Source organism: Lynx rufus, unplaced genomic scaffold (genome assembly GCF_022079265.1).
Source record: "Lynx rufus isolate CCGP_SWC_20201006 ecotype Redwood Valley unplaced genomic scaffold, mLynRuf1.p SCAF_8, whole genome shotgun sequence".
Taxonomy (NCBI): Eukaryota; Metazoa; Chordata; class Mammalia; order Carnivora; family Felidae; genus Lynx; species Lynx rufus.
Window position 1 is genome coordinate 79623094 of NW_025814896.1, and position 17074 is coordinate 79640167.

The 17074-nt window shown below is 35.2% G+C and overlaps 1 protein-coding gene across 5 annotated transcripts in view; it reads right to left on the minus strand.

Moving 5' to 3' along the window:
- USP34 (ubiquitin specific peptidase 34) overlaps nt 1-17074 on the minus strand; it is a 251225-nt gene that overhangs the window by 42753 nt on the left and 191398 nt on the right. For all 5 annotated transcript variants that reach the window (XM_047068664.1, XM_047068662.1, XM_047068663.1 and 2 more), the window contains 10 exons: nt 14190-14255; nt 13238-13384; nt 13097-13153; nt 12928-13005; nt 12439-12533; nt 9551-9723; nt 5861-6014; nt 4686-4764; nt 815-868; nt 573-668 (listed from right to left, as the gene is read on the minus strand). In XM_047068664.1, the coding sequence (XP_046924620.1) occupies nt 573-668; nt 815-868; nt 4686-4764; nt 5861-6014; nt 9551-9723; nt 12439-12533; nt 12928-13005; nt 13097-13153; nt 13238-13384; nt 14190-14255 (999 nt within the window). The remainder of the gene's footprint in view (nt 1-572; nt 669-814; nt 869-4685; nt 4765-5860; nt 6015-9550; nt 9724-12438; nt 12534-12927; nt 13006-13096; nt 13154-13237; nt 13385-14189; nt 14256-17074) is intronic.

Genomic DNA, 17074 nt, shown 5'->3' on the forward strand with positions numbered 1-17074 from the left:
GATTACATTTTTACCAGGTATACCTTTTTGAAGATTTATATTTTGTACTTTCAGCTGAGTTTATTACATTGACACAACACACACAGAGGTGTGAATGTATTTTATAACTCTTAAGACGTTAAAGTAACACTACCACTTATTACATTATAAAACAAAGAAAACCTCAATACTACAATCAAGACACATTTTAAAGCATTTGATAGTATTTTAAGTGCATTTCAAATATATGGTACATTTATATGTAACATGAAGCAAAGAAGGAACGAACACCAATCACCCAATCCATTACCACACATACAAGTTACTTATGAGCTTGCCCCAATTCCATCAACTATTTTACCTGTCTTATTCTTATTTTTCTTTAATATTACTAATTATTTCCACTCACTTTAATCTCATTCACTTCACATGCATCTGTCATATATCAGTATTACCAAGACTATCTATAAACACTGTTAAATCCATCCCAGATTACAAATCCTAACATTGCCATAGCCTGCTCTTGGAGTTCTATTACTTGCATAAATTCTTGACATGCTTGTAAACTGCTGTTTAAGTTAAATTAACTATACCTCTAGTAACTCTGACGAAACATCAAATTTGAATTCTTTGCCATTTTCTTCCTCTGGTTCCATACGTTTGTAAAACAGCATATAAGCACTATGTGTCTTTAAGGGGCCAAAAAAAAAAAAAAAAAAAAAAAAAAAGGATGAAAAAATAAGTATATTTTCAATTTGACCAAGTTTAACTATAAAATTAGATAACATGGAAGAAAGAAAACTATGTAAAATGATATATGCAAAGAAATGATTACCTTTTCAAAGGAGAAATCCATAAATTTATCTGTAACAGAATCATAGGTCTTGGTCTGTTTAAAAAAATAAAAGTTTTGCTACTTTAAAAGACAATATTTCAGCTTATATTTATCTCAGTTGTATTTATATATAAAATATTTCATAAATACCTATTTTATTCTTTATAGTAACTTTGTAAATAGTGTTCAAATAGTACTACATCATAAAAATCCTTGACAAAAGTTTTTGGCTTAAAGTATAGTCGACCTTTGAATAACACAGGCTTGAACTGCACAGGTCCACTTAAAGGCAGATTTTTTTTTTTTCCCAGTAAATACAGTACAGTGCTGTAAATTTATTTTTGTTATGATTTTCTTCATATCATTTTCTTTTCTCTAGCTTTATTGTAAGAATACAGTATTCCTATCAAAATAACACCAGCATTCTTCAGAGCTAGAACAAATAATCCTAAAATCTGTATGGAACCAGAAAGATACCAAATAGCCAAAGCAACCTTGGAAAAGAAAACCAAAGCAGGAGGCATCACAATCCCGGACTTCAAGCTGTATTACAAAGCTGTAATAATGGGGGCCGTGGGTGGCTCAGTCGGTTGAGTGTCTGACTTCAGCTCAGGTCATGATCTCACAGTTCGTGGGTTCGAGCCCTGTGTCGGGCTCTGTGCTAACGGATCAGAGCCTGGAGCCTGCGTTGATTCTATGTCTCCCTCTCTCTCTGCCCCTCCTCTGCTCACACTCTCTCTCTCTCAAAAATAAGTAAACATAAGAAATAAAAATAAAACATAAAAAACAAAGCTGTAATCATCAAGACAGTATGGTACTGGCATAAGAACAGACACTCAGATCAATGGAACAGAATAGAGAACCCAGAAATGGACCCACAAACATATGGCCAACTAATCTTTGACAAACCAGGAAAGAATATCCAATGGAATAAAGACAGTAAAGACAGTCTCTTCAGCAAGTGGTGCTGGGAAAACTGGACAGCGACATGCAGAAAAATGAACCTGGACCACTTTCTTACACCATACACAAAAATAAACTCACAGTGGATGAAAGACCTAAATGTAAGACAGGAAGCCATCAAAATCCTTGAGGAGAAAGCAGGCAAAAACCTCTCTGATCTTGGCTGCAGCAACTTCCTACTCCATACCTCTCCAGAGGCAAGGGAAACAAAAGCATAAAAAACTATCGGGACCTCATTAAATAAAAAGCTTCCCCACAGTGAAGGAAACAATCAGCAAAAGAAAAAGGCAACTGACAGAATGGGAGAAGATATTTGCAAACGATGTATCAAATAAAGGGTTGGTTAGTATCCAAAATCTATAAAGAATTTACCAAACTTAACACCCAAAAAACAAATAATCCAGTGAAGAAATGGGCAAAAGACATGAAGACATTTCTCCAAAGAAGACATCCACATGGCCAACTGACACATGAAAAAATGCTCAACATCACTCATCATCAGAGAAATACAAATCAAAACCACAATGAGATACCACCTCCCACCTGTCAGAAAGGCTAACATTAACAACTCAGGCAACAACAGATGTTGGTGAGGATGCTGAGAGAGAGGATCTCTTCTACACTGCTGATGGGAATGCAAACTGGTGCAGCCACTCTGGAAAACAGCATGGAGGTCCCTCAAAAAATTAAAAATAGAATTACCCTACATCCTAGCAATTGCACTACTAGGTATTTATCCAAGGGATACAGGTACGCTGTTTCAAAGAGGCACATGCACCCCAATATTTATAGCAGTACTATCAATAGCCAAAGTATGAAAGAGTCCAAATGTCCATCAATAGATGAATGGATAAAGAAGAGGTGGTGTGTATGCATATATGTATAATGGAGTATTACTCGGCAATCAAAAAGAATGAAATCTTGCCATTTACAACTACGTGGATGGAAATGGAGGGTATTATGCTAAGAGAAATCAGTCAGTCAGAAAGACAAACATCATATGACTTCATTCATATGAGGACTTTAAGACACAGAACAGATGAACACAAGGGAAGGGAAGCAAAAATAAGATAAGAACAGGGAAGGGGACAAAACATAAGAGACTCTTAAATATGGAGAACAAAAAGGGTTACTGGAGGGGTTGTGGGAGGGGGGATGGGCTAAATTGGTAAGGGGTATTAACGAATCTACCCCTGAAGTCATTGTTGCACTATATGCTAAGTAACTTGGATATAAATTTTAAAATTAATTAAAAAAAAGAATATAGTACATAATGTGTAACATACAAACTATGTATTAACTGAGTATTTATGTTATCAATAAGGCCTTTTTTTTCTAATTTTTTAAAATGTTTGTTCTATAGAGAGAGAGAGAGAGAGAGCGAGTGCGAGTGCACGTGCGCATGGCAGAGAGAGAGAGGGAGTCACAGAATCCGAAGCAGGCTCCAGGCTCCAAGCTGTCAGCACAGAGCCCAACACAGGGCTTGAACTCATGAACCGTGAGAACATGACCTGAGTTGAAGTTGGATGTTTAACCGAATGAGCCACCCAGGCGTGCCCAATAAGGCTTCTGAGCAACAGACAAGTTATACTTGGATTTTTGACTGTGTGGGGGGCTGGCACCTTTAACCCCCACATTATCAACTACACCTGAAAATATTCAAAACATTTTTTTTTTTCAACGTTTTATTTATTATTTTTGGGACAGAGAGAGACAGAGCATGAACGGGGGAGGGGCAGAGAGAGAGGGAGACACAGAATCGGAAACAGGCTCCAGGCTCTGAGCCATCAGCCCAGAGCCCGACGCGGGGCTCGAACTCACGGACCGCGAGATCGTGACCTGGCTGAAGTCGGGCGCTTAACCGACTGCGCCACCCAGGCGCCCCAATATTCAAAACATTTTTAAAGATACTTTACCATAATGTATATAAAGTTAAGAAAATGTACTTGCAATTTAAAAACTACATTTTAAGAGAACTTTGCTAAGTGTACTTGTTTTTCTTTTTCTTCTTTTTTTTTTTTTTTTTGAGGAAATATTTTACAAATAACATTTAGAGATGCAGTCAGTTTAATGATGGCATCAGGAACTCATTATTTACATCCTCCTTCTATCCATTTCTGAAGTGTTAGCAATTTGCCTACTTCCTCTTTTCTATTAATAGTAGTATGTAAGTGCAACAAAGAGCATTAAAATCCAGAATGTGAACAGCTATTAAAGTGAAAAATAACTTTACGTGGGCTTATCTGTGAAATGGGAATGACTAACGCTGGTCTTTTGAGAATCAAAACAGTATTTTAACAGTTTTCAGAAAATTGATACTTGGATAAAATGCCTATTTTATTGTAATTGTTATATTATAATTAAACGCTAGTATTCCAACCTAATTGTCTTTTCTCATGTCTTAGAGATAATAACATAACAGGTAAGATATTTTTTGTGTATCCTGTCAATAGTAATAATCAGGTTGCTGCTGCCATTACAAAAAAGTACTGAAAGAATACTTCTTCGAAGCTCAGCTCAAGCCAATGTCCTTGACAAAGATTTTTCATATTATGTCCATAAAGAGTAATTTCTTTTTGCTTGAATCCCAAAGCATTCAAGTGAACAACTTCTTCCATCATAATGTTTCACAGCAATGTAATTCAATTCCTATACTACTATTTAAATTTTCAATTTTAAGTCTTAACCTTCTTAATTAGTTGAAGGCAGAAATAGTCTTTTAAAAGGTATTTCCCAGTGCCTGGTATCTATTCCAAATAGTCTCAACTTCAATAAGCAACAACAGAATAAATTTTAGTTTTAATCATAGCAATTAAAAGAAAGTTTAGTGATTCTACTACTGGATTTTATAATACTGCGTAACACATCAAAAGTCACAAAACATTTATAATTTCTGAATAAAACTCACCGTCATCTCCCCGCCAAAACATTCAGAGGCCAGTTGAGCAGAATCAAAAGGTTTTACCTCAGCATCATTAAAAAGATACCTAAAACAGAGCATATAGTGTTGACCAAGTATATATGTACTGAGTATCTCTGTATTATACCTATTTAAAAAATATTTACATTACATAGTGACAAATTACAAGAAGTAATCAAACTTTTTTTTGTGATCCAACTATTTTTAACATGAAGTAAATAAATTCTATGTTCTTGTTTTGACAACGCTAATCTACTAAAAACTAGAATATAATTGTACAAATCTTAACTGTCCTAAAATCCAATAAACGCATTTATAAAAAACTAGGGGTAACAAAAGAGTTCATAAAAACAAATAACAAGTTTGCATTAATAGAATATGTAAAGCTACCAGACAGAAAAGATTAAGAGATGGGAGAGCTTCCAAAAATAAAGACGCCATTTTAAAATTTATTATCAAAATGGATCCCAAATATGGAATTATATTCAAATGGGCAAACAAGGTAAGATAGCATGGACATGACAGCTTAAAGAGTTGAACCAAACTAATCTGCTAACTGCAGATTAATTTACCAATGTACATTTTGTTCAAAGCAATATTCCCAACAGTAGAACAGTGCCTACTATTGATATAGCCACTATACTTGAGACTCTACCTAACAATATCTAAATAGCAAAAAACAGCTATTAAGCACTGATTTAATGACTTCCAACCATTACCTTGATAAAAGTTGCTAAAAAAAAAATGTACGGGTTGGAAGGGGAAAAGTAAGGTGGACAGAGTGGAGCATTCAGGCAACTTCGAATTGGCGTATACAAGGACTCTGAAGCCACCTTATAGAAAACATTCAGCAAACAACTCTTGAATGAGTGAATAAAGAGAAGATTCGGAAGGTGCAATATTGTCTATGAATCTAAAGCTGTGTATAAAACCGTGGATATTCATTTGTCTCAGGACACCATCATCAAGTTCTCAAAAGAAGTTTAAGAACAATTGATTTTTATCATCTTATGAAAGTTACTTTCACTTAACATTTCCTAATTTTATAGAAAGTTTTTAGAAAAATAAAATCAGGAAACATATGAAGCAAAACCAATCACAAGTTTAAACTTTAAAAACAGGAAAAAGAATTTAATCCCAAGAATAAAATATTTAAAACTCACCATTTATTGTTTTTATAAGCATGTGGATTGACTATATCTCTGATGAAGCTATAATAGTGCCCACCATCTGCTGTTCCTGTATGAACAGTTACTCCTATTAAGTCATACTCATAGCTCTCTGTATCTTTTGAATGATCACTGACTTCCTTAAAACCTGAAATGATTTACATAAGATAATGGTAATAATTCTGAATACTGCACAGTGACACCTTAGAATCACTTTACGTAATATATACAGAAAAAGGCACAGATACATTATGTATTATAACAGGTACAAATATTTGCTAATCATTCCCCATTCATAGTCTACAATTTCAAGGAACATTTACACAAATCACTTGGAAAAACAACCATGTGTTACTGCGTGACTATGGGCAACCTCAACATAATGTAGAAATGTAAAATATGCTTTTTGTCTAATCTTGTTCCTTTTGAAACAGCAGAATACAAAATTTTTCATTCATCTTATTAGGAGCAAGCAAATACAAGATCTGAAAAGGCATTAAGATACTTATGTCTCTTAATGTCAAGTTACAGTTTATCATTTTGTATTAGGAGACAGAAAATAAACAAAAGACATGCTTTCTGTCGCTAAAGATTAAATCTGAAAGGGATAAAAGATACTATGGAAAAATTACAGAATAATCTAGTAAATTCAAAGATTTATCATCTGTATTCTCAGCATCCTTTAGAAAGGGAAAAGTATCATCAGAAATAAGTGAGTGAAAGCAGATTAAGTTAACTTGAGCGCATAGTCTAAACTGGAAAGAGAGTAGTAACTGTGGAGGGAAGGAAATAGCTAACAGTGTCAAAGTAGCAGCCGAGAAGTTTGGATGTGCTAGGTAGGATCCCACTCTGAACCCATCACTTGTGGCCTAAAAAAATCCTTCATCTTGGCATAAATTTCTGCTACTTCTACACACGGAAGCATCATGAAAAATACCAGTAAGTATAATAACTTGGCAGTCTCACTATAATTTTTGAAATGGTTTGAAAAGAGTTCTAAACAGTAGGATGTATATATACAACACCTACTTCTTAACTTCGTCTGTAAAGTATTTTCAAAGTTAATCATCTTCTTCTGGCTCATTTTCTGCAACTTCTAAACATATTCAAATTCTTTTTTAATTTTTAAAATGTTTACTCATTTTTTGAGAGAAAGAGAAAGAAAGAGCACAAGTGGGGGGACGGGTAGAGAGAGAGACACACACACACACACACAGAAACCAAAGCAGGCTCTAGGCTCTGAGCTTGTTAGTGCAGAGTCCAATGTGGAGCTAGAACCCACAAACTGCGAGATCTCGACCTGAGCTGAAGTTGGAAGCTTAACTGATTGAGCCACCCAAGCACCCCTAAACATATTCAAATTCGGAACTCCATACTCCTCTACAGCTACAGTCACCAATCTCTCTTCTCTCTTCAAAGAAAGAGCACATTCTTCTCTTAAAGAACAGCCTACCCTCATTGTCTATGCTTCTCATATACCATTTGGTAAAACATTTACTGAATGTTCAAGTACCAGGCAATGGAGTATAAAGATTAAAAACACAGTTCTCTTTCTCAAATCGCAAAATACAGTGGCTTCTTCACACCTTAAAATTTTTAATCGGTAGAACTTTTTATACAAAGAAAACACTGCCAGATCGCTATTATGTAAAACAGAACTTCTCCATCTAAAGAATGCAAAGACAAAGAGTTCTCTGCTTTTTTCTCTCACCTGTTTGTGCTCCTTGAGGCACATAAACCTAAGTTTGAAAATCACTGGTCTTATAAAAGCAGTAATAATTTGGAGGTAACTAGATATGAACCAAGTGTCATCTTTAACTCATTGCAATCTGCCTCTCTATTGTAATTCCCAAATGAAAATGCTATGATAAAGATAACCAATGACTTTACATGTTTTCAGTTATGTTCTTACTGAACTATTCCTTTTCTTTAGCATTCAATACTTCTGACCACATTCCCTTTTTCTTGAGATCTTGAAATACTGACCCCACTATTCACCTAGCTGATCAAGCCACAAACGTGAGTCATTCTTGACTTTTCTCCCTCCCTCTAGTAGCAGACTAAAATGTAAGCTTCAAAGGGACAAAAAACTTATTTATTTATTTATTTATTTATTTATTTATTTATTTACTTATTTACTTACTTACATGTTTATTTTTTGAGAGAGACAAAGTGTGAGTGGTGGAGATGGAGACAGAGACAGAGACAGAGAGGGAGAGAGAATCTTAACCTAGCTCCACGCTCAGTGTAGAACCCGACACAGGGCTCAATCCCACCACCCTGGGATCATAACCTGAGCCAAGATCAAAATCAAGAGCTGGACACTGAACCAGGTATCCCGACCTTGCTCTTTATTGTCATTCTACTGCCATCACTATGAGAATAAGTTACACAGTAGATAGATATTCAGTAACTTTGTTAGATTCATTTATTCATTCAATCATCAAATTCTATTAACTCTCCATGTACACTTGCTCATCAAGCTACCACCTTCCTTGTGGTTTATCAGAATGGCCTCCCTACATCCCTTTCATCATCCTCTAATTCATTTATTTCTATTGCTGTAGTCAGAATAACCTTTTCCAGACCCACCTGGTCATCTCAGTTCCCTACTTAAAATGTTCCAAAGGTTTCACATTAAAAAAAGAGAGAGAGAGAGAGAGAGAGACAGAGGGTGAGAGAGAGGGAAAGAGGGAGGGAGGGAGGGAGGGAGGGAAGGGGAGAGGGAGAGAAATAAGAGAGAGAGAGATTAAAATTATTAGGGTGTCTAGTGGCTCAGCCAGTTGAACATCTGACTCTTGATTTCAGCTGAGGTAGTAATCCCAGGGTTGTGGGATATTGCCCCACATCAGGGTCTATGCTGAGAGTGGAGCCTGCTGAAGATTCTCTTGCTCTCCCTCTGCCCCTCTCCCCAGCTTGCCTCTGCTTTTTCTACTTAAAAAAAAAAAAAAAAAGACCTGGCCTACAAACAAAATGATCTGGTCACTGCCTTTTGTCCATCTTATCAACTCCACCCCCACCTCCTACCCACCTAAAGAGATTAGCCATTCCTCTCAATCTAGTACTTACTCAGTCTCTACTTCAACGTTACCTTGGTGAAAGCCATCTCTGATTCCGCTAGATATGAGATACATTCACCATCCTATCTGATGACACATTCTGTTTGTAATTTCTTTTAACTTTATTTTTTGAGAGAGAACAAACACACACATGCAAGCAGGGGAGGGGCAGCGAGAGAGGGGTGAGGAGACAGAGAATCCCAAGCAGGCTCCACAATGGCAGCGTAGAGCCCAATAAGGGGCTTGAACCCATGAACCGGGAGATCATGACCTGAGCTGAAACCAAGAGTCAGATGCTTAACCGACTGAGCCACCCAGGCATCCCAGTAATTTCTTTTTCAGTAAGACATGCCTACTAGACTTAAGTTCTATGAGGTAAGAAACCATGTTTACTTGTTCACTGCCATGTCCCTAACACCCAGAGGAGTGCCTAGAACGCAATCCTAGTAAATACTAAGTATTTACTGGCTAATGACTGATGTGCCACACTGTACTTCAATACATTCCCCTTTCTAAAATTTAATTTCATTTTGTTAAATGCGCAGTTGGTTACAACTTTGTAATGACGACTGTCTTGTTATGGAGACTTACGATAAATATAGGCAAGAGAAAGATAAAAAATTACCTTCTTTCCTATCACTCTTCCCCATTAGAAAATCTTCTGTATAGGGTGTCATATCCAAACGTAATGGGAAGGAAAAGTGTGTGTTCACTTTCTCTTTCATCATTGTTACCATATTAAATGTATATCTCATAGTATTAAAACTCAGAATGCGAGGCAATTTCTTAAAACATGCCCTGAAAGACATGAAAAAAAACAACTGTTAAAAATCTCTTTCAAAAGGTACTTCAACTGGTATCATTTACTGTACATTTCAACATTCAACTCAGAGTAAATAATAAAAAGTATTCTAAATCATGTTCTTATTAAATGTATCTGTAACCATATATCCCCCCTTACATGACTTCTTCCATTTTGAAAGGGTTTCCCTGTGTTTAGGTAAGAAAAATTAAAAATTACAGTACACTGCGGTAAATTCCATGAAATTAAAGGTGCTACTGAAGCATAAAAAGGCATCACACCATACATACTCCAAAGATATGGGGGAAGGGTCTCTGGTTCAGAGTTTTCTCTTCCATCTTAAGTAACAGGAAGTGACCTATTTATTTTTATAAATTAGAACTGCAAAGTCTGGCTGTTTTATTTACCAGACATATGACCCTGAACAAGTTATTTAACCTCTCTGAGCTTAATTCCTAATTTGGAAATTCCTAAAATGGAGATTAAACTGCCTATTTCCTACTACTTTTAGAATGCTGCCTGACAGCATTCAATAAACACGGCTGGATGTTACAACAATGCAGCAGCACCAAGTTAATTGGTTACCTAAATCTTATAATAAATATTGCCAGTTCAAATTTTAAAAAAAGTAATAAAACACCAACATTTCAGTTTAAACAACAACAACAAAAAATATATATATAAAAGCTTGGATTCATGAAAAATAATGAATTTTGGAGAATAATTCTTCATCATACTTAGGATTCTAAGATTCTGAATCAAAAGAGTTTCTGTTTGAATCAGAAACTTAGTTAAGGAAAAAAAGGAATTTAGGGAGACCAGGTAACCGAAGGATTTCATAAGCAGAGGAAGTAAGAACTCTAAAAATCATCATTATGGATTTTTTGAACTGGCAAAAGATGATGTTACAGAAGTATAAAGGAGTCAAATGATGAAGGCCCTTGTGTGCCTTGTCAGACTATGAACTTTAGCCTGAGAGCTAAGAGTCACTAAAGGACTTGTGGTTGACCGTGGAACCATGCACGATTCAGAGGATACAAGACATAAATGGAACTAAAAAGAGAGGAGAATTATGTTGTAGACCTACTAAATCTATGAGACACACAAGTCACAGCTGGGAGGACACACCACAGCATTCTGAATTAGGTAAGATGATTTAAGAATCATAAGCATATCAGTAGAGACTAAAGTTATGGTGGTAAAATTATTCAGGAAAGAATGAATAAACTGAGAAAAACAAAGGTTTAAATATAGAGCAAAAGATGATCCTTAGCCCATTTCTGGTGAACACTTACTAGGTTATTATAGACATTCAAAAGTATGGTAATAATATAAAGGACTGAGTAAAACTTTGCCTGAGAGACAAGACACTATTTTAGAAAAACAGGCAAATATTAGTCAAAAGTAGGGAATGTTTTACGAAGTAAGTTATTGAGAATGACATATATTTTCAGTAAGTTTATTTATAAAATTCCAACTAAAATGACATTCTCCAAAGAAAATGCCTCTCAATTATCTTTTATTTATTCCTCATATCCCTCCATAGTAACAAATTTTTAATGGACCCCATTCTGTCTAAGTCTTATAACTCATATCCTAACCCAATTCTCATCAGATGAGCTTGGCTTCTCCCTGTGGTTTCATTTAAGTATGTCTACCTTTACAATCTTTCTCTGCCTTCCAACATGCTCAGATTTATGTCATCCAGAACTGTCTTTTGTAAAACCCAATGCTTTTACTCAGCTGTCATTTTTCCTTTTTTGTGGACTATGTCAATTGAATACCTTCCTCATGAGATTCTCTGCCCCAATTTCTAGGTTACCGTCCTATCCCGATTTTCTTTCTTTCCTGGCTTCAATTCCGTCACTTCTTCCTCTGCACTTTTAGGTTGGCTTAGATCTCACAGTCAGTCCTTTGCAGAAGTTACGGTCTTTCTCAGGCACATGTTCAAATGGCATCAACCAATTATGCAAACAATCCCCAAATCTAGATGTTAACGATTTTATGTCATTGTATATTTCTAATCATATTTTCTATTACTGGTCAATGCAAGTCCTCCACTTCAAGGCAGGCTGGCCTAATCCTGGACTTCTTGTACGTACAAGGTCATTTCTATTTCTCTGCCCTTGTTCCTAATAACTAACTGTATATGATGCTCTCTCAATCCAATTTCTATTTGCCATTCAAAGTTCACCTGTAGAATCAAAACATCTTTAGCCAACAAGTCTTCCTAAACTGGCCATCTTATGGCTAGCTCTTAAGAAAAAAGTCTCTCACTTCAGAGATTCAGCGGAAGACATCTTCAGTTCATGAGGAGACTCACTATCATGATTTAGTGACTGCACAGCAAAGGGTTAAAGGAATCAGACCTTGGTAAATATTTATAGGTTTCATGCCCAATGTGGGGCTCAAACTTACGATCTGGAGATGAAGAGTCACGTCCTCTACTGACTGAGCCAGCCAGGGGCCTGGACCTTGGTAAATATTTGATTAATTAAAAGGACAAAAATAATTTGGAAAAATTTAAGGATGCTTGAAAGTATACTTGAATAACTGAATGAAAAGCTGGTAAGAATGAGCACCAAGCAGCTAACCTTAACCTTAACCACATAATTTTCATAAAAGTTTAACATGAATTTACTCTAAGTCTGTGTTTTACTACCATTTGATGATGTATCAAAATGATAAATGTTACATTTCAAAAATCATACCTTTTTTCAGCTCGTACTTTCTTCCCACAATGAGAACAAGTATACATGTTGTCACCTTCTAAAGTGTCTTTAATAGTAACTTCATCAAGAGATTCCTGTGTATTAAAGCAGATTTTAAAGTTTCATTTTACTGTTCACAGTATGTAAAATTACAAAAAGCAATAATTATAATTTGGACAGAATGCACACAGAAAAACAAACTTTTCTATTTCAAAAAAACACTAAATTTTAGTAAAAAATGTCTTCCCTCAAAATGACAAGATGCTCCATGAATCTTACTAAATTTTTCAAAAGTGCAAGTATTTTGGTTTTGAATGGGGAAAAAAATATCAGCTTTTAGGCCTATCTCTAATTCTTATTTGATTTGTATAATGAGAAGAAAATAGATGAAACATGAAAGTTAATCTTCTATCAAGATAACAAAAATAAACTTGCTGTATATAAGAAATTAAAAGCAGAAAAAGTCTAAACAATATATACATTACTCACATAAATGTTCTTCATATCAGCCACTTGGCACCTCACAGTATAAAATTCTTCAGCAGTCTGACTAACGTGTTCACAATCCTGGTCAACCAACAAATATTAGTAATTTATTACAATAAGCTAAAATATACAATAAGATTTCCAAAAAGTGAAGAACAGGTACACTACTTACCAAGGACACAACATTGTTTGTAATTACACCTCCAAACAAACTTTTGACGGTATTTTTCTTTAAAAAAAAAACAAAGGTGAGTAATTAAAATTGGGCAAATCTGTACAAATTTCAAAGAAACTTCAGTATCCTGGTACTAACCAGTTCTGGAGACATTTCCTCAATTTTAGTAATCAGATCAGTAAAAAATTCTGTCATATCCTTCTGCTCCCCAGTATTCAGAGGCTGCTTGTCCATGGTGTATGTTTTACAAAAGGGTCTAGGATTATATGCTTTGCATTCACTCTCCTGCAAAGGAGAAGGGGGAGGGGTAGATCATGAAACAAATCTGTGTCTCAAATAAAAAGAACATTATCACAAGGTTCTTGCATAAATAACGAAACAACAACAAAACGGAGTAAATCTACAAGGAATTGCTCTTCTATTTCATTGTTGTTTGATTTTCGTGGCATTTTCAGTTTAATAGTTGTAGGGGCACCTGGCTGGCTCAGTTGGAAGAGCACGTGACTCTCGATCTTAGGGCTTGGGTTCAAGCCCCACACTGGGTGTACAGCATACTTAAAAAATAAAACTAAAATCTAAAAAACAAAACAGAACAAAAATTTTAAAAAAGAAAGAAAGAAAGGAGAGAGGAAGTTAAAAGGAAGGGGCAAAATCAGAAGACATGTGCCACTGCTGATGAATCTGAATACGATTCTGCTTATAATAAAAAAAAAAAATCACTGAAAACTTTTAAGCAGGAGAATAAACACTGTAAGATTTGCTAATTTTTAAAGATTGATTCGTTTTATACTTTTGAGAGTGGGAATTAAGAGGAACAAAGAGAAATCAATCAGAAAACTATGGGGGTGAATGTGACACTGTGATGGGAAAGGGACCAGACACAAAGAATTTTTCAAAGGACAAATTAACAGAATGCAGATAATGAAGATGTAATTGTTAAAAGTTACTTTTAACAAATTACTGACAAATTCAACTCGAAAAATAAGAGTATATAGTCGGGGCAAATCCAATACAAATGAACTTCATTTAATGTTTTCAACTTATACAGGTTATATCTAATTAGTTTTCCATACATAGTTCTCAAACATACCATTAAATATGTAAACATTTTTTGAAGCTCCAGAAGAGTGGTCTTATGCTTCATATCTTCTGAATACTGGAAATCAAGAGAAAATTCTCTATTAAAACATACTGATAGCAAATTAGACATTCTAGTAAATAAAGTATTACAATGTGTTTAATACCATATCTGTTTCATTATTTTAACTTTGTGTAGGAAAAAATACAGTCTATTCTTTACTTAGCAAGTTAGTATTTTAAAAATTGGAAGATTTTGCTCATTATATAAATATAGCCATCACTATTCTGTAAGAAAATGGAATAAAGAGATCTTAAAAAATAATTGCTTTCTAGATGAACACTCATTTGGTGCAATGCTGATTTCACAAGTTGGTGACTGTGCAAAAACAGAAAACATCTTAGGTGTGCAAAAAACCTGTTCTCTACAAATAAATCCATACATTTAAAAAATTCATTATAATACATGACATCTCACCATCATCTAGTTGTATCTTTCTTTTTTTCTAGAAGAGTGTATCTTTAATACTGTAGAAAAATTACTGGTCAAGATGCTTGAAAATCTTCTCTATATATTCAAGTATCATTAACTGCGATTCAGGTATCTTGACTAGACTCATTCACTAGAGACTTAGTCTTCAACACCAGTCTTACAGCCACTTATTAGATATACTCTATCTCATCCAAATATTAAAATAAACCTAAACCTATATATTTCATCCAAATATTAAAATCAACCTAAACCTATGAAGTACTATCCTCACTACAAACTGCCTGTCATAATTTTGAAGAAGCTCTGATAGTCTCATGGAATAATAAGCCTCCCACATGCCAGAAGTATACACTAGTTATTTGCGTCAATTTTGTGGGGCGTGTTAAGTAATGTGGTTCTGCTATTTTGGAACTTATAATCAAACTGAGGACATAAGGATACTGAAATAGGAGTCTATTCAACATATAGTTACCACAAAATTATATGATATGAAGTACAATGGGAACTGAATAAAAGGAACCAACATTATTGGCAAAACAACAATAATAATATTCCCGGCATATGGGAGGCTTAATACTCCATGAGATTAGAGTAGCAGTCACACAAAACAACATCTTCCAATATGGAACAGAACTGACACATGCAAATTATTCAAAATTCCGAATACAAAAATGGCCAGGATTTATATTTCTAAAGACCTGGATTTATATTTTCATTGCTGGAGGTGAAGTATTAGTTGGCTGAAGAACAGAAGTGACAGAATTCTTCTAAACTAAGAAAAACCAAGAATATTTTATTATGTGTAAGTTCTAAATATATACCCTACATATGTATTACTACTTAAGGGAATACATGTTTGTACCCATTAGGATGGCTACTGTCAAAAAAACAGAAAACACGTTTCAGCAAGGCGTGTTAAGAAACTGGCACCTTTGTGCATTGCTGGTAGGAATATAAAATGGCACAGCGACTATGGGAAAGCGGCAGGGTGATTCCTCAAAGAATTAAACACAGAATTCCCATATGATCCAGCAATTCCACTTCTGGGTATGTATAAAAAAGAAGTGAAAGCAGGAACTCAAAAGGTATCTGGATACTCATGTTCATGGAAATATTATAAAAGCCAAAAGCATCTGACAGATGAATGGATAAACAAAATGTGGCATTTACACACTATGGAATATTGTTCAGACTTAAAAAATCAGGGAATTCTGATACATGCTACCACATGAAAACCTGAAGACACTACGCTAATAAGATTATATGATTCTACTTAAATGAGGTACCTAGGACAGTCAAATACATAGAGACAAGTAGTACAATAGAAGTTGCAAGGGGTTTGGGAGAAGGGAGAATGAGAAACAGTTTTAGTTGGGGGAAGTGAAAAAATAGCTGAAACTGATGGTGGTGAATACAAAGTGAATGTACTAACTACCACAGAACTGCATACTTATATATGGTTAACATGGTAAATTTTAGTGATGTATATTTCACCACAATTAAAATACATGTAAAGCTTTCTTTAATCTTTCTGTGAACATCAGATAAGGAAATGAAAACAATGTTTTCATGTAAATAATCAAGTGAACATTTGACTAGAGTAGTTTCCAAAGTCTTGTCAAATTCTATTAAGAATTTTTCATATAGAGGGTGCTTGGGTGGCTCAGTCAGTTTAAGTGTCCAACTCCTGATTTCAGCTCAGGTCATGATCTCACAGTCTGAGACTGAGACCCACATCCACGGAGCCTGCCTAAGATTCTCTCTTCCTTTGCCCCTCCCCTGCGTGTGTGTGCATTTTCTCGCCCCTCCCCCCACCAAATTGTTTATGTAGAGAGAAGCCTAAGTTTATTTATTTTATTTAAAAAAATTTATTTAACGTTTATTTATTTTTGAGAGAGAGAAAGACAGACACAGCATGAACGGGGGAGGGGCAGAGGAAGAGAGGGAGACGGAGAATCTGAAACAGGCTCTATGCTCTGAGTTGTCATCACAGAGCCCAAAGCAGAGCTTGAACTGTGAATGGCGAAATCATAACCTGAGCTGAATGAAGTCAGACACCGAACTGACTGAGCCACGCAGGCGCCCCTAAGTTTAGTTTTTAACCAAAAACACCGTTTATGAGACCTACTCCCAATTAGCACATCTGAACTTCTGAGTGTTATCTGGCGCTACGTATTAATTCCTGAAACTGCTAACAGCTAAACGGTGATCATTAATATGAAGAAGAGAAATCGCAAAGTATGGTCATGTTAACAGCTAGAAAAAAAACAAAACAAAACAAAACACTGAAACTATGGGACCATGAAACTCTTTGATCATAACTAGCTCTATAAAATTAAGCAGATGGGGCCACAAATTTTGTGACAAAAATTTCCATATGCTAAATGAGTCAGTTATTCAACTAC